General features: G+C 37.7%; 2 protein-coding genes across 3 annotated transcripts in view; one reads left to right on the top strand and one right to left on the bottom strand.

The window, feature by feature from the left end:
• Positions 1 to 17,880, top strand: part of katnal2 (katanin p60 subunit A-like 2) — a 96,016-nt gene that overhangs the window by 76,336 nt on the left and 1,800 nt on the right. The window lies entirely within an intron of this gene.
• On the bottom strand, positions 3,739 to 11,076 carry ier3ip1 (immediate early response 3 interacting protein 1). Its single transcript, XM_061980918.2, has 3 exons — positions 10,939 to 11,076; positions 7,668 to 7,769; positions 3,739 to 3,853 (listed from the first exon to the last, which is right to left on the bottom strand). The coding sequence occupies exons 1-3, from the start codon at positions 11,027 to 11,029 to the stop codon at positions 3,798 to 3,800; spliced, it is 249 nt and encodes an 82-aa protein (XP_061836902.1). The 5' UTR covers positions 11,030 to 11,076; the 3' UTR covers positions 3,739 to 3,797.

Here is a 17,880-nt window from a genome sequence, read left to right on the forward strand (position 1 = left end):
GTTTCTCATGTCAGAGTCTCCACTGGTGTCCTACAACACATGAACAAGTCACTACATTAGTCACACATCACTTATATATCAAATACTAACCACAGGGGGTCTGAATATATCAAATACTAACCACAGGGGGTCTGAATACTGGCTACATTTACAAGTTGTCCCTCCTGCTACATCCTCTTATTCTCTGGAGGACCAGGTGTGTTAAGAAGAAGAGTGACAATGCCATCTACTGTGCGGAGATGTGACGACAAGTAGTGATGGGTCCGGCAACACCGATGCATCGGCGCATGCGTCGAGCTCATAGAGCGAAACCCTGTGTCGGTGCGCGTACCGCTTTTAGAAAGTCACGTGACCGATCATGAGCTGTTTTGGTCACGTGACCGATACGCGAACTGTGTCGCCTCTAAGGCTGAAACGACGCGTCGACGTAGTCGACGTCATCGGTTACGTAAATACGTCGACGCCGTTTTTGTGCGTCGGCGCGTCGCATATTTACGTCACACTACTGTCATGGCGGAGCGCAAAGCAGACGATGCGAGCGAGGGGAAAAAAGCACGCCAAAAGTCGTCAAAAGTGTGGGAGTATTTCAATAAACGGCCTAATAATGTTGTTGCATGCACACTGTGTCGAGCGGAAATGGCCTATCATAGCAGCACAACGGCTATGAACGAACATTTGAAAAGAAAACCCCCGACAGCGTTCTTGCCATCACCATCAACAAGTCAATCGTCCGCGTGCGTATACGTTGTCATTATTACACAAAAACATGAATGTGTCATTTGTATCTGCGTTGTAAATTCATAAACTAAAGCACCGTTTGCTCTGAGAGGCGCGTTTGGCGTGCCTGTTCAGTGTTTACAAAGACGCGCTCCTCTTTAACGCTGTGGAGAGGCGGCGGCGGCGGCGAGCGAGCGGCGAGGCGGGGCGCGCCGGGAGCGACGCCGCAAGAGACAGGGGACGACGAGCGAGCGAGGAAGAGGAGCTGAAAAGCGAGGAAAGAAAGAGAAAAGAGTTGGAAGAGAAAAGACTTTGTGTAAAATTAAAAGATTGTAAACCTGGCAAAGCCGTCTGGCGTTCAGTCTGTCGGTCCTGAAAGAACCCCACGGCACAAGACGTGTCACAAACGCTAACGTTAATTAGTTGTGCAAATACCTTTTACAACATTAACAGTTACATATACTATGTACAAACCAACAATTAACTTTCACTTTAATCATACTATCATTGTTGTGTTATTAAGCAAAATAAGCAATACTTTTACTTTTGTTGAAATGTTTACACTGTACACTTTTTTGCACATTTTAGCAAATAAGCAATACTTTTACTTTTGTTGAAATGTTTACACTTGTTACAGAATATTTCCGTTTTGCACTTTTTTGTATTGGATGTTTATCTTTATTTTTGCACATTTTAAGGCAAAATAAGCAATACTTTTACTTTTGAAATGCTTATACTATTCCAGAATATTAAGATTTGCACTGGATGTTTACTTTTATATTTGCACATTAAAAAGCAAATAAGCTACTTTTAATTTTGTTAAATGTTAAAAGTTTTAAATGTTTACATTGTTACAGAATATTTTGTCATGTTGTTGTCAATGTTGACTGAGTGGCCATACTTTTTTTTTTGTAAATAAAAGCCATGCCTTTTGAAAAAACTGGCCTACATTTATTTTTTCCTCTTCATTTTAAATAAAAAAAATAATCGGTAAAAGGAAAAATAATCTATAGATTAATCGAAAAAATAATCTATGGATTAACCGATTAATCGAAAAAAATAATCTATAGATTAATCGATAGAAAAATAATCGTTAGCTGCAGCCCTAGTCGCCTCCTCTGTGCCCTGTGAGCGGCTCTTTTCTACAGCCGGAGAAATAATAACTAAGAAGAGAAATCGTCTAAAATGTAATACGTCGGAAAAACTTTTTATTTTTATAAAAATGTGTAAAAAAATAAAATTAAAAAAATTCCCAGTCCACAATCATCCACAACACGTTCTCTTAGATGTCCATGTTATGATACATGTTCACATTATTTATTGACTGTATCTAAAAAAGATACAAATATATTTTTATTTAAATGAAGATATGAAATAATCCTAAATGAAATACAATGACTTGGTTTATATTATTGTATATACTAGGGCAGGGGTCACCAACGCGGTGCCCGCGGTCACCAGGTAGCCCGTAAGGACCAGATCAGTCGCCCGCTGGCCTGTTCTAAAAATAGCTCAAAGAGCAGCACTTACCAGTGAGCTGCCTCTATTTTTTAAATTGTATTTATTTACTAGCAAGCTGGTCTCGCTTTGCTCGACATTTTTTAATTCTAAAAGAGACAAAACTCAAATAGAATTTGAAAATCCAAGAAAATATTTGAAAGACTTGGTCTTCACTTGGAATAAGCGGTAGAAAATGGATGGATGGATGGGTCTTCACTTGTTTGAATAAATTCATTTATTTTGTACTTTGCTTCTTATTACTTTTAGAAATACAATTTTAGAGAAAAAATACAACCTTAAAAATGATTTTAGGATTTTTAAACAAATATACCTTTTTACCTTTTAAATTTCTTCCTCTTCTTTCCTGACAATTTAAATCAATGTTCAAGTAAATTTGTTCTTTTTTTATTGTAAAGAATAATAAATATTTTAGCTTCTGCTTTTTCGACAAAGAATATTTGTGAAATATTTCTTCAAACTTACTATGATTAAAATTCAAAAACATTATTCTGGCAAATCTAGAAAATCTGTAGAATCAAATTTAAATCTTATTTCAAAGTAATTTGAATTTCTTTTAAAATTTTTGTTCTGGAAAATCTAGAAGAAATACTGATTTGTCTTTGTTAGAAATATAGCTTGGTCCAATTTGTTAAATATTCTAACAAAGTGCAGATTGGATTTTAACCAATTTAAAACATGTCATCAAAATTCTAAAATGTATCTTAATCAGGAAAAATGACTAATGATGTTCCATAAATTATTTTTTTTATTTTTTCAAAAAGATTAAAATTAGCTAGTTTTTCTCTTCTTTTTGTCGGTTGGATTTTGAATTTTAAAGAGTCGAAATTGAAGATAAACTATGTTTCAAAATGTTGTTTTAATTTTTTTCGTGTTTTCTCCTCTTTTAAACCGTTCAATTAAGTGTTTTTTTCATCATTTATTCTCTACAAAAAACCTTCCGTAAAAGGAAAAAAATATATACGACAGAATGATAGACAGAAATACCCATTTTTTATATATATATAAATTTATTTATTTAGGTATTCTTGTTTAAATCACACTTACGTGTAACTTACAAATGACAATATATTTATTTATTTAAGTGTGTATCAAACTGGTAGCCCTTCGCATTAATCAGTACCCAAGAAGTAGTTTTTGGTTTCAAAAAGGTTGGTGACCCCTGTACTAGGGCATCAAATCAGTGTCAGTTGAGTCGGTCCATAGGTTGCCTGTAGGGATTTTTAATGTCCAGCAGATGTCAGTATTTAGTGACACAGTATCGACACAGTATCAATACAGTTTTGCAATGTGTCGAAACGCTTCATGACGCCTCATCAACCCATCACTAACGACAAGCTACGTACACAGGCAGTCCCATTATAATGTGTTTATGAGCGAGGGCAAACAGGGAGCGTCAAATGTGTTTGTGGAGGTACAAATGTACTTGTGCCATAACAAGAAACATTGTAATAACACAAAAAAAAAAAAAAGTTTCTGCTCAAACTGGAAGGATTTTGAAAATGTGTGTGTGTGTGTGAGATGTTTCCTTGGCTCCGCAGTTTGTCTTTGATGCTTGCTCGTCACCCAAAAAGTAAGAGCAGGACGATGGAGGCTGAGTTGACGATGATAAGAGGCACTAGAAACACAAAGAAAGCAAAATGAGGTGATAGTTAACATGATTATCCTCCTTAAAGTAAAAAAAATGCATGTTTTTCACAGCCTTTCCACAAACACTTTTCAATAATGTTTTGTCCAATCAAACACAACAACATAAAAAGAAAAGAAAAATATTTTTTTTTGTATTAATAGCTTGAGGTGGTTTGGAAAACTCAAATTTAATGCACAGATAAAAAACTACAAATGTTCAATGTCCTCTGTGGTGGACATTAGACTTACTACGATTCCTTTTGAAAGTGAACAAGAAATAAGAAACTTTCAACTTTTCATCTTTTTTTGAACAAAACAGTAGCCCAATAGCTCCACCCACTCGGCAGATGACTTTATGAATTTCTTTAATAAGAAAATTGAACTCATTAGAAAGGAGATTAAAGACAACGCATCCCAGCTACAACTGGGTTCTATTAACACAGATACAACTGTATCTACGACGGATACTGCAATACAAAATAGTCTCTCTCTTTTTGATGAAATAACATTAGAGGAACTATTACGGCGTGTAAGTGGGATAAAACAAACAACATGTTCACTTGACCCACTTCCTGGGAAACTTATCAAGGAGCTTTTTGTATTATTAGGTCCATCAGTGCTAAATATTATAAACTTATCACTTTCCTCTGGCACTGTTCCACTAGCATTCAAGAAAGCGGTTATTCATCCTCTGCTCAAAAGACCTAACCTTGATCCTGACCTCATGGTAAACTACCGACCGGTGTCCCACCTTCCCTTTATTTCGAAAATCCTCGAAAAAAATTGTCGCACAGCAGCTAAATGAACACTTAGTGTCTAACAATCTCTGTGAACCTTTTCAATCCGGTTTCGGGGCAAATCACTCTACGGAGACAGCCCTCGCAAGAATGACTAATGATCTACTGCTAACGATGGATTCTGATGCGTCATCTATGTTGCTGCTTCTTGATCTTAGCGCTGCTTTCGATACCGTCCATCATAATATTTTATTAGAGCGTATCAAAACACGTATTGGTATGTCAGACTTAGCTTTGTCGTGGTTTAACTCTTATCTTACTGACAGGATGCAATGCGTCTCCCATAATAATGTGACCTCGGACTATGTTAAGGTAACGTGCGGAGTTCCTCAGGGTTCGGTTCTTGGCCCTGCACTCTTTAGTATTTACATGCTGCCGCTAGGCGACATCATACGCAAATGCGGTGTTAGCTTTCATTGTTATGCTGATGACAGCCAACTCTACATGCCCCTAAAGCTGACCAACACGCCGGATTGTAGTCAGCTGGAGGCGTGTCTTAATGAAATTAAACAATGGATGTCCGCTAACTTCTTGCAACTCAACGCCAAGAAAACGGAAATGCTGATTATCGGTCCTGCTAAACACCGACAATTATTTAATAATACCACCTTAACATTTGACAACCAAACAATTACACAAGGCGAATCAGTAAAGAATCTGGGTATTATCTTCCACCCAACTCTCTCCTTTGAGTCACACATTAAGAGTGTTACTAAAACGGCCTTCTTTCATCTCCGTAATATCGCTAAAATTCGTTCTATTTTATCCACTAGCGACGCTGAGATCATTATTCATGCGTTCGTTACGTCTCGTCTCGACTACTGTAACGTATTATTTTGGGGTCTCCCTATGTCTAGCATTAAAAGATTACAGTTGGTACAAAATGCGGCTGCTAGACTTTTGACAAGAACAAGAAAGTTTGATCATATTACGCCTATACTGTATATACCTTTATATACATATATATATACCTATACTGGCTCACCTGCACTGGCTTCCTGTGCACTTAAGATGTGACTTTAAGGTTTTACTACTTACGTATAAAATACTACACGGTCTAGCTCCGTCCTATCTTGTCGATTGCATTGTACCATATGTCCCGGCAAGAAATCTGCGTTCAAAGAACTCCGGCTTATTAGTGATTCCCAGAGCCCAAAAAAAGTCTGCGGGCTATAGAGCGTTTTCTATTGGGGCTCCAGTACTATGGAATGCCCTCTTGGTAACAACTAGAGATGCTACCTCAGTAGAAGCATTTAAGTCCCATCTTAAAACTCATTTGTATACTCTAGCCTTTAAATAGCCCCCCTGTTAGACCAGTTGATCTGCCGTTTCTTTTTTTTTCTCCTCTGCTCCCCTTTTCCTTGTGGAGGGGGGGGCACAGGTCCGGTGGCCATGGATGAAGTGCTGGCTGTCCAGAGTCGGGACCCGGGGTGGACCGCTCGCCTGTGCATCGACTGGGAACATCTCTGCGCTGCTGACCAGTCTCCGCTCAGGATGGTGTCCTGCTGGCCCCACTATGGACTGGACTCTTACTATTATGTTGGATCCACTATGGACTGGACTCTCACACTATTATGTTAGATCCACTATGGACTGGACTCTTACTATTATGTTAGAGCCACTATGGACTGGACTCTCACTATTATGTTGGATCCACTATGGACTGGACTCTCACTATTATGTTAGATCCACTATGGACTGGACTCTCACTATTATGTTAGATCCACTATGGACTGAACTCTCACTATTATGTTGGATCCACTATGGACTGGACTCTCACTATTATGTTAGATCCACTATGGACTGGACTCTTACTATTATGTTAGATCCACTATGGACTGGACTCTCACACTATTATGTTAGATCCACTATGGACTGGACTCTCACTATTATGCTAGATCCACTATGGACTGGACTCTCACTATTATGTTAGATCCACTATGGACTGGACTCTCACTATTATGTTAGATCCACTATGGACTGGACTCTCACTATTATGTTAGATCCACTATGGACTGGACTCTCACTATTATGTTAGATCCACTATGGACTGGACTCTTACTATTATGTTAGATCCACTATGGACTGGACTCTCACTATTATGTTAGATCCACTATGGACTGGACTCTCACTATTATGTTAGATCCACTATGGACTGGACTCTCACTATTATGTTGGATCCACTATGGACTGGACTCTCACTATTATGTTAGATCCACTATGGACTGGACTCTTACTATTATGTTGGATCCACTATGGACTGGACTCTCACTATTATGTTAGATCCACTATGGACTGGACTCTCACTATTATGTTAGATCCACTATGGACTGGACTCTCACTATTATGTTAGATCCACTAAGGACTGGACTCTCACTATTATGTTAGATCCACTATGGACTGGACTCTCACTATTATGTTAGATCCACTATGGACTGGACTCTCACACTATTATGTTAGATCCACTATGGACTGGACTCTCACTATTATGTTAGATCCACTATGGACTGGACTCTCACAATATTATGTTAGATCCACTATGGACTGGACTCTCACTATTATGTTAGATCCACTATGGACTGGACTCTCACAATATTATGTCAGACCCACTCGACATCCATTGCTTTCGGTCTCCCCTAGAGGGGGGGGGGGGTGGGGGTGGGGGGGGGTTACCCACATATGCGGTCCTCTCCAAGGTTTCTCATAGTCATTCACATCGACGTCCCACTGGGGTGAGTTTTTCCTTGCCCTTATGTGGGCTTTGTACCGAGGATGTCGTTGTGGCTTGTGCAGCCCTTTGAGACACTTGTGATTTAGGGCTATATAAATAAACATTGATTGATTGATTGATGACACCATTATTATTCAGTTCTTTTGTCCCACAGAAAAAAGTATTTTATATTTTTTTCCACCCAAGACAATTATTGAATAATATATTTCTGGGTGTCAAGAGGATATAACGGGACTGTGGGGATAAGAAAGAAAAAAAGTTTTATGGAAGTCAACCTCGCATGACAGTTCTGATGGAGCGGATGAGATTGAGGACTTGGACTTTGACTCCTGGGTCATCTCCAAAACCCGACACTCCGTGGTCCACACCTGATGCGACTGCAGACAAACAAAGAACATTAAGTCCGTTTTTAGAGGTGGATGATACTACACATGTTGGTATCGATGCGATACCAAGTACAGTACATTTACTTGGACATTTTTCAAGACCACTGAATGACTTTGCAATTTTACACTCTTAAGATCATGAATATAATCACAATAAATCACAGGACAAATACTTTAGGAAAACTATTTTTTTGTGTATTAAAACTCAAACTGTCAAACGAATATTTAGTCGCAGTATGTCCACTCAAAATTAATCTCAGATAAATATAATTTTTCATCATTAGTAGGTCTAACCTAGACATAATCATTTTCAAGTGTTGGTTACCATGACTAGACAATTAGTTTACCCCTAATAAAATATATTTTTTAAACAGATCAAGACAAAATGGACATAAACACGCTTTTAATGGCAATAAAAAAAATACCTGAGCTGCTTTGGTGTCTTGCCAGATTTTGTAGGATTAGAGAATTAGTATTCCTGATGTAGGAGCACTTGTATTCAGAGGAGAGGAGCTACACTTCCATTTTTACATATCAGTTTTACACATTAATAACACTAAATGTGAATAATTACAATCAAGCTTTGATTGTCAAATATGTTTGGTAATGCATACCTGCCAACTTTTGAAATCAGAAAAACCTAGTAGCCAGGGTCTAAGGGCAGCAGGCCCCGGTAGGTCCAGGACAAAGTCCTGGTGGGGGATTCCTTCGCCCCCCGATGCAAAATGATTATTAGCATTCAGACAGGTTAAAATGTTGCTAAAACCATCACTTTTCTATCAGTCACAGTGACTTTTCAAAACAAAAATATTACAGCAAAAATCATATGGGTTGATTGACATGTTTATTCTGTAAGCTAACTTCAATAGTTTGAAATTATTTTGACAGTTAATGCCAGTTATCCTGTCAACCTTTCACAAGACTTCAATTTGTTAATTGAAAGTATAAACACTTTTTACAGTAAACAAATGGTAAAACAGTACTAAACAATTCCATTAAAAAAAAAAATTGGTGTCATTATTAACTTTCTGTCCAAGCTTGTATAATCTACTGCCTTGTTCAATTGTATAAAATATTCTGTGCCTAAAATTCACATTTCTATCACAATTATCATACTGTAAACATGGTAAGCTAACTTCATTAAAATTAATAGTCCTGTCAATAGCATGGAATTACAATTCAAATGTAGTTTTTTTGTAAGCCTTTCAAAAGAATTCAAAATATGAAAAATTAATGAAAATTAATTGAAGCCATCAGACACTTGAAAAGTGGCACATCACATCTCTAATGTAATCATTTGAACTTTTCAACAGAAATAGCACTGCAAAAATATTAAGGACATACTTCTGTATTTTGGTAGTTATGCTGTCAACATTTAACAAGATTTCTTCAACTTGGACTTGAAAGCATAAATAGTATAAACACTTTTAACAGTATAACAGTACTAAACAATTCCAATAGATAACATTGGTGTCATTACCTTTTTGTTTGCTCAATTATTGCCTGCGTAAATAAAACTTAGGCATTTATCACATCCAAAGAATCTGTTTGGGCGACGAAAAACGTTGAAAGTTTTCCACTTGTATCGCTAGCAACGGCATTAGACTTGTGTTTTTTTGTCCCGACGTGGTCTTTTACATGGCTAATTCCTCCGTGTCCGATCGAAAAATCTTGTCTGCACAAGGTGCAATTCGCGTAGTTTTCACCCTTTTTGGAACGGATAATTATTCCCGGATAGGCTTTTGAATATTCTTCACGGAATGACTGCAGTTTTCTTTTCGGTTTAAGACTCGTTTGCCATTTTTCTCCGGCTGATTCCATGATCGTTCGCTCGTTTGGAAACAATGGCAACTGGTGCCTCGTGCTTGGCAGCGGTGCTATAAATAGCCTCGCGCATGGCATTCGGAATGGCTCGATAGGAAGTTACGGGAAGCAGTGTCGATTGTCATTGTTGTTACGCGATTTCGTGAATAAAACTTTCAAAAAAAAAAAATTTTTTAATTAATGAAAAAACGTATTTTTTATCACTGCAACCGTAACCCGGAATAGGTTGATGAAAACCGTACTAATTACGGGAAAACTGGAGTAGTTGGCAGGTATGTTTACATATTAATAACACTAAATGTGAATAATTACAATCAAGCTTTGATTGTCAAATATGTTTGGTAATGTAATCTATGATATTTCTACCTGAATACATGCGTCTGATATTCTGTACATTACAGTTGGCACAAGTTAATGGTATTCATATCTCTGCATGACAATGTCTTAAGTTTCTGTTTTTATTAATGTAGCCAGCTAAAAAAAATGCAGACTATTAATCAGAACAGGTTATAAAAGAATATACACTCAATTCTAAATCGGACAGAAAACATTTATTTAGGTATAAATATTACAGATGATATTACAAAACATATTTGACAAAGCATGATTGTAATGTAAGACTATTTTGGGGGGGAAAAAAACAACAAAAACTGATATCTAAAAAATAAACTTGCGCTGTCAAATGGTTAAATATCTGATTAGATAAATCTGGCCATGCTCAGACGATGGCGTGGAACACCCGAGAGGCCAGCACATTGTATATGTTTTTGTTGTTTTACTTTTGTAGCTGTATGTAGAGATGTCTGGTTACATCATCTTTTAATGTCTTTAATGTCCTTTGATGTTTCCCTCTTACACACATGCTTATGTGTGCTATGGCTATGAGTTTTTCCCCCTTGGCCTCAATCTGGACCCTCTCTCCAGGGGCCCAGGCTTAGAATTATTATTTTTTTCCCCTCAGGGATTATTAAAGTATTTCTGATCAATATACATAAATTAAAGATGCATCAATAATCGATTTTTAATCTAATCGCAGCTCTTGAATCGTAATCCTAATCGAATCATGAGATGCCCAAAGATTCCCACCTCTATAGGCTACTGTTTCTAATATTTTGGTGTCCTTCTTTAGCAACAAGAGAGACAAAATAGAGACACGTGTCAGTAAATACAGTATGATGCAGAGCTGTTTGTGAAAGTATGTAATTGTATGTCAAAGTGGTCCAACTGAAAACTGTCTCAACAACACCCAGTGTGCTTTTTAAGCTACCTCCAAGTCAGTACCGATATCCCGTTTAAATGTACATTCCATGTCATTTAAATAGCAAATGCTACTTACTTTTGCTGAGAAACCTTTCTTCGTGCAACACGGCGACGGCATTAAAGCAGAGAATAGCAGTTTGAATGAGAGAATAAAGAGTAAACGCCATGCTGGCAACTTCTTCTTCGTCTTTTTACCCCAATACCCCGGATGCAGTGGCCGTAAATGAGCAGAAGATGTCGCGCCACAGACATGTTCTAAGGGTACGCAGCATGGAGCGCTACTGCCTACTGGCGCAGACGAGACGCGGGGCCGCCATCTTGGAGTGGTGGTCCGCTCCACTCAGTGCAATTCATTTGGCAGGAGCAATGAACTGTCAGCGCATTTAATTCATCTTATCTCACTGAATACCACTGATTTTCACGCGCTTTTTTGTCATACGTGTAGCTATGAGGAGTTTTATTATTCATAGTTTGCTTAACAGTATCAAAATATTCTTATATGCTATAAGTGACCAGATCAAAATTGGGAATATAATCCCAGAGAAGGGGGAAAAACGCTCAGCTATTTTTAAGTTGAAGCAACAATATGATTAGGTTATATATACATAAACAATGTATGAATACATTAGATATCTATATATTTAGGGACCATACTTGCCAACAACCCCGGATTTTCCGGGAGACTCCCGAAATTCAGCGCCTCTCCCGAAAACCTCCCGGGACAAATTTTCTCCCGAAAATCTCCCGAAATTCAGGCGGAGCTGGAGGCCACGCCCCCTCCAGCTCCATGCGGACCTGAGTGACGTGTTGACAGCCTGTTCACACGTCCGCTTTCCCACAATATAAACAGCTAATGATCGAAGGCGAGTTCTTGGTTTCTTATGTGGGTTTATTGTTAGGCAGTTTCATTAACGTCCTCCCAGCGCGGTAACAACACACAGCAACAGCGTCTACCGTAAAGCAGTTTGTCTGCCGTAAACAGCAATGTTGTGACACTTTTAAACAGGACAATACTGCCATCTAGTGTACATGCATATGTGACCCACCCATAATGTGTCACATTTTTGTGTTGATTTATTTATTTTATTTTGTGGTTTGAATTCGTTTTTGGAGCTGTCATTACACATTTATCAGTATTCACATTGGTCAGTAGGGGGCAGTAGGGCGTTTCTTCCCAATTGAATGCTATCACCTGCAGACCGGAAGTGTCTTGTCATTCTGATGAGAGCGACCAGTCTGTGAACAATTGAAACGTCCTGTGTGCTTTTTCCTCCTGTATAACAGGTTAGTTTTGGTGAATCAACTCACTGAATAATATCCATGAGATCTTTATAAGTTTAAGTACACATTCTGATGGTGGAGCCTAACTCTAAAGTGTTTGTGAGTTGTAGTTTGTATTTGTGAATGAATCCAGTGCACGGCTGCAGTAATCAATACAAAATGGCGACGTGAGTGCGCAATGTTTATATAGGAACTTCTGATCCTAATTCAGACTCCCAAATTAGAGCTCCCGTTTTCTTATTGATTTTATAATGTATATTTGTATAATGTGTGTGTTCTGAAATAGTGACAGAAAATAGAAGAAGGATGGACAATTCAACCCTTAACTCAACAATGAGTAGATGAGTGTTATGTGTGTGTATATGTGTAAATAAATGAACACTGAAATTCAAGTATTTATTTTATATATATATATATATATATATATATATATATATATATATATATATATATATATATATATATATATATATATATATATATATATATATATATATCTTAACCACGCCCCCCGCCCCACCCCCGACCACGCCCCGCCCCACCTCCCGAAATCGGAGGTCTCAAGGTTGGCAAGTATGTTAGGGACCTATAGACTGTATCAAGTTGATTCTGTCTTGACACTTTGTATTGATATTTTGTATTACATTCTTCCCTTAAATGATCATGTTTACAGTGATTGTTTTATATGTATTTTTGATGTATGTCGCTTTGGATAAAAGCGTCTGCCAAATACTCAAACATAAACATATATAAACACCTGAAAGTCTTTATATCAGCTAAAACCACCAATCTGTTTCACTGGATTCAAAATAAAACCAAATTTTGTCTTACCCAACAATGTTAGTATTTGAATATTGTTACTTGAAGACTTATTCTTGGTTACAATTATACTGTTAAGAAAGTATTGTTTTATATGTTGCCTAAAATGAGAATGCATCATAATCAGTGGTGAATTTTGTTTTAGGTGTCAAACATTTTTATTTCAACTTTATGTTATTCAAGTATGACATTTTTAAATGGAATTAATTTCATTGACAAGCAATTCTATGATGGTCATACTCTTGTTTGCTAGCGGCTAGGATTTCAGTACTATTGAAGATCTTTGCTCCTTCTAAACTCTGTGCTAATATTCTTTTCACAAAATACAACCAATAGTACGTTAATGTTAAGTCTTACTTGTGAAGAGTAATCCCCCGATTCCTATTTTCAGCAGGAAAACGCTGAACATGAATTGATTTAAGTGGACCCCGACTTAAACAAGTGTGAAAAACTCATTGGGGTGTTACCTTTTAGTGGTCAATTGCACGGAATATGTTCTGTACTGTGCAATCTACTAATAAAAATCTCAATCAATCAATCAAAAAACACCATCTTTGTTTTCTACCTTGTCAACTGTCAGTTTAGCATCTTTGTTTTCTACCTGTCAACTGTCAATTTAGCATCTTTGTTTTCTACATGTCAACTGTCAGTTTAGCATCTTTGTTTTCTACCTGTCAACTGTCAATTTAGCATCTTTGTTTTCTACCTGTCAACTGTCAGTTTAGCATCTTTGTTTTCTACCTGTCAACTGTCAGTTTAGCATCTTTGTTTTCTACCTTGTCAACTGTCAGTTTAGCATCTTTGTTTTCTACCTGTGAACTGTCAGTTTAGCATCTTTGTTTTCTACCTGTCAACTGTCAGTTTAGCATCTTTGTTTTCTACCTGTCAACTGTCAGTTTAGCATCTTTGTTTTCTACCTGTCAACTGTCAGTTTAGCATCTTTGTTTTCTACCTGTCAACTGTCAGTTTAGCATCTTTGTTTTCTACCTGTCAACTGTCAGTTTAGCATCTTTGTTTTCTACCTGTCAACTGTCAGTTTAGCATCTTTGTTTTCTACCTGTCAACTGTCAGTTTAGCATCTTTGTTTTCTACCTGTCAACTGTCAGTTTAGCATCTTTGTTTTCTACCTGTCAACTGTCAGTTTAGCATCTTTGTTTTCTACCTGTCAACTGTCAGTTTAGCATCTTTGTTTTCTACCTGTCAACTGTCAGTTTAGCATCTTTGTTTTCTACCTGTCAACTGTCAGTTTAGCATCTTTGTTTTCTACCTGTCAACTGTCAGTTTAGCATCTTTGTTTTCTCCCTGTCAACCGTCAGTTTAGCATCTTTGTTTTCTACCTGTCAACCGTCAGTTTAGCATCTTTGTTTTCTACCTGTCAACTGTCAGTTTAGCATCTTTGTTTTCTACCTGTCAACTGTCAGTTTAGCATCTTTGTTTTCTACCTGTCAACTGTCAGTTTAGCATCTTTGTTTTCTACCTGTCAACTGTCAGTTTAGCATCTTTGTTTTCTACCTGTCAACTGTCAGTTTAGCATCTTTGGTTTCTACCTGTCAACTGTCAGTTTAGCATCTTTGTTTTCTACCTGTCAACTGTCAGTTTAGCATCTTTGTTTTCTACCTGTCAACTGTCAGTTTAGGCTGCTCGCCGGCTCCTCATCACCACTTCAAGATGGCGGCCCAATTTCTCGCGTCACAGCAGCCAATGCTGCGTCTACTTATAACATCTTTGTTTTCTACCTGTCAACTGTCAGTTTAGCATCTTTGTTTTCTACCTGTCAACTGTCAGTTTAGGCTGCTCGCCGGCTCCTCATCACCACTTCAAGATGGCGGCCCAATTTCTCGCGTCACAGCAGCCAATGCTGCGTCTACTTATAACATCTTTGTTTTCTACCTGTCAACTGTCAGTTTAGCATCTTTGTTTTCTACCTGTCAACTGTCAGTTTAGCATCTTTGTTTTCTACCTGTCAACTGTCAGTTTAGCATCTTTGTTTTCTACCTGTCAACTGTCAGTTTAGCATCTTTGTTTTCTACCTGTCAACTGTCAGTTTAGCATCTTTGTTTTCTCCCTGTCAACTGTCAGTTTAGCATCTTTGTTTTCTACCTGTCAACTGTCAGTTTAGCATCTTTGTTTTCTACCTGTCAACTGTCAGTTTAGCATCTTTGTTTTCTACCTGTCAACTGTCAGTTTAGCATCTTTGTTTTCTACCTGTCAACTGTCAGTTTAGCATCTTTGTTTTCTACCTGTCAACTGTCAGTTTAGCATCTTTGTTTTCTACCTGTCAACTGTCAGTTTAGCATCTTTGTTTTCTACCTGTCAACTGTCAGTTTAGCATCTTTGTTTTCTACCTTGTCAACTGTCAGTTTAGCATCTTTGTTTTCTACCTGTCAACTGTCAGTTTAGCATCTTTGTTTTCTACCTGTCAACTGTCAGTTTAGCATCTTTGTTTTCTACCTGTCAACTGTCAGTTTAGCATCTTTGTTTTCTACCTTGTCAACTGTCAGTTTAGCATCTTTGTTTTCTACCTGTCAACTGTCAGTTTAGCATCTTTGTTTTCTACCTGTCAACTGTCAGTTTAGCATCTTTGTTTTCTACCTGTCAACTGTCAGTTTAGCATCTTTGTTTTCTACCTGTCAACTGTCAGTTTAGCATCTTTGTTTTCTACCTGTCAACTGTCAGTTTAGCATCTTTGTTTTCTACCTTGTCAACTGTCAGTTTAGCATCTTTGTTTTCTACCTGTCAACTGTCAGTTTAGCATCTTTGTTTTCTACCTGTCAACTGTCAGTTTAGCATCTTTGTTTTCTACCTTGTCAACTGTCAGTTTAGCATCTTTGTTTTCTACCTGTCAACTGTCAGTTTAGCATCTTTGTTTTCTACCTGTCAACTGTCAGTTTAGCATCTTTGTTTTCTACCTGTCAACTGTCAGTTTAGCATCTTTGTTTTCTACCTTGTCAACTGTCAGTTTAGCATCTTTGTTTTCTACCTGTCAACTGTCAGTTTAGCATCTTTGTTTTCTACCTGTCAACTGTCAGTTTAGCATCTTTGTTTTCTACCTGTCAACTGTCAGTTTAGCATCTTTGTTTTCTACCTGTCAACTGTCAGTTTAGCATCTTTGTTTTCTACCTGTCAACTGTCAGTTTAGCATCTTTGTTTTCTACCTTGTCAACTGTCAGTTTAGCATCTTTGTTTTCTACCTTGTCAACTGTCAGTTTAGCATCTTTGTTTTCTACCTGTCAACTGTCAGTTTAACATCTTTGTTTTCTACCTGTCAACTGTCAGTTTAGCATCTTTGTTTTCTACCTGTCAACTGTCAGTTTAGCATCTTTGTTTTCTACCTGTCAACTGTCAGTTTAGCATCTTTGTTTTCTACCTGTCAACTGTCAGTTTAGCATCTTTGTTTTCTACCCTGTCAACTGTCAGTTTAACATCTTTGTTTTCTACCTGTCAACTGTCAGTTTAGCATCTTTGTTTCCTACCTGTCAACTGTCAGTTTAGCATCTTTGTTTTCTACCTGTCAACTGTCAGTTTAGCATCTTTGTTTTCTACCTGTCAACTGTCAGTTTAGTATCTTTGTTTTCTACCTGTCAACTGTCAATTTAGTATCTTTGTTTTCTACCTGTCAACTGTCAGTTTAGCATCTTTGTTTTCTACCTGTCAACTGTCAGTTTGGCATCTTTGTTTTCTACCTGTCAACTGTCAGTTTGGCATCTTTGTTTTCTACCTGTCAACTGTCAGTTTAGCATCTTTGTTTTCTACCTGTCAACTGTCAGTTTAGCATCTTTGTTTTCTCCCTGTCAACTGTCAGTTTAGCATCTTTGTTTTCTACCTGTCAACTGTCAGTTTAGCATCTTTGTTTTCTACCTGTCAACTGTCAGTTTAGCATCTTTGTTTTCTACCTGTCAACTGTCAGTTTAGCATCTTTGTTTTCTACCTGTCAACTGTCAGTTTAGCATCTTTGTTTTCTACCTGTCAACTGTCAGTTTAGCATCTTTGTTTTCTACCTGTCAACTGTCAGTTTAGCATCTTTGTTTTCTACCTGTCAACTGTCAGTTTAGCATCTTTGTTTTCTACCTGTCAACTGTCAGTTTAGCATCTTTGTTTTCTACCTGTCAACTGTCAGTTTAGCCTCTTTGTTTTCTACCTGTCAACTGTCAGTTTAGCATCTTTGTTTTCTACCTGTCAACTGTCAGTTTAGCATCTTTGTTTTCTACCTGTCAACTGTCAGTTTAGCATCTTTGTTTTCTCACTGTCAACTGTCAGTTTAGCATCTTTGTTTTCTACCTGTCAACTGTCAGTTTAGCATCTTTGTTTTCTACCTGTCAACTGTCAGTTTAGCATCTTTGTTTTCTACCTGTCAACTGTCAGTTTAGCATCTTTGTTTTCTACCTGTCAACTGTCAGTTTAGCATCTTTGTTTTCTACCTGTCAACTGTCAGTTTAGCATCTTTGTTTTCTACCTGTCAACTGTCAGTTTAGCATCTTTGTTTTCTACCTGTCAACTGTCAGTTTAGCATCTTTGTTTTCTACCTGTCAACTGTCAGTTTAGCATCTTTGTTTTCTACCTGTCAACTGTCAGTTTAGGCTGCTCGCCGGCTCCTCATCACCACTTCAAGATGGCGGCCCAATTTCTCGCGTCACAGCAGCCAATGCTGCGTCTACTTATAACATCTTTGTTTTCTACCTGTCAACTGTCAGTTTAGCATCTTTGTTTTCTACCTGTCAACTGTCAGTTTAGCATCTTTGTTTTCTACCTGTCAACTGTCAGTTTAGCATCTTTGTTTTCTACCTGTCAACTGTCAGTTTAGCATCTTTGTTTTCTCCCTGTCAACCGTCAGTTTAGCATCTTTGTTTTCTACCTGTCAACCGTCAGTTTAGCATCTTTGTTTTCTACCTGTCAACTGTCAGTTTAGCATCTTTGTTTT

This window comes from Nerophis lumbriciformis, linkage group LG20, assembly GCF_033978685.3.
Source record: "Nerophis lumbriciformis linkage group LG20, RoL_Nlum_v2.1, whole genome shotgun sequence".
Lineage (NCBI taxonomy): Eukaryota > Metazoa > Chordata > Actinopteri > Syngnathiformes > Syngnathidae > Nerophis > Nerophis lumbriciformis.

Bases quoted from the DNA above. Each gene is read 5' to 3' on its own strand.
- ier3ip1 (XM_061980918.2), bottom strand. From the start codon at position 11,029: ATGGCGTTTACTCTTTATTCTCTCATTCAAACTGCTATTCTCTGCTTT. The intron at 7,770-10,938 runs GTAAGTAGCATT...GTTTGTCTGCAG, and splicing joins AGAAAGGTTTCTCAGCAAAA to TCGCATCAGGTGTGGACCAC. The intron at 3,854-7,667 runs GTTGACTTCCAT...TTGTGTTTCTAG, and splicing joins CATCAGAACTGTCATGCGAG to TGCCTCTTATCATCGTCAAC.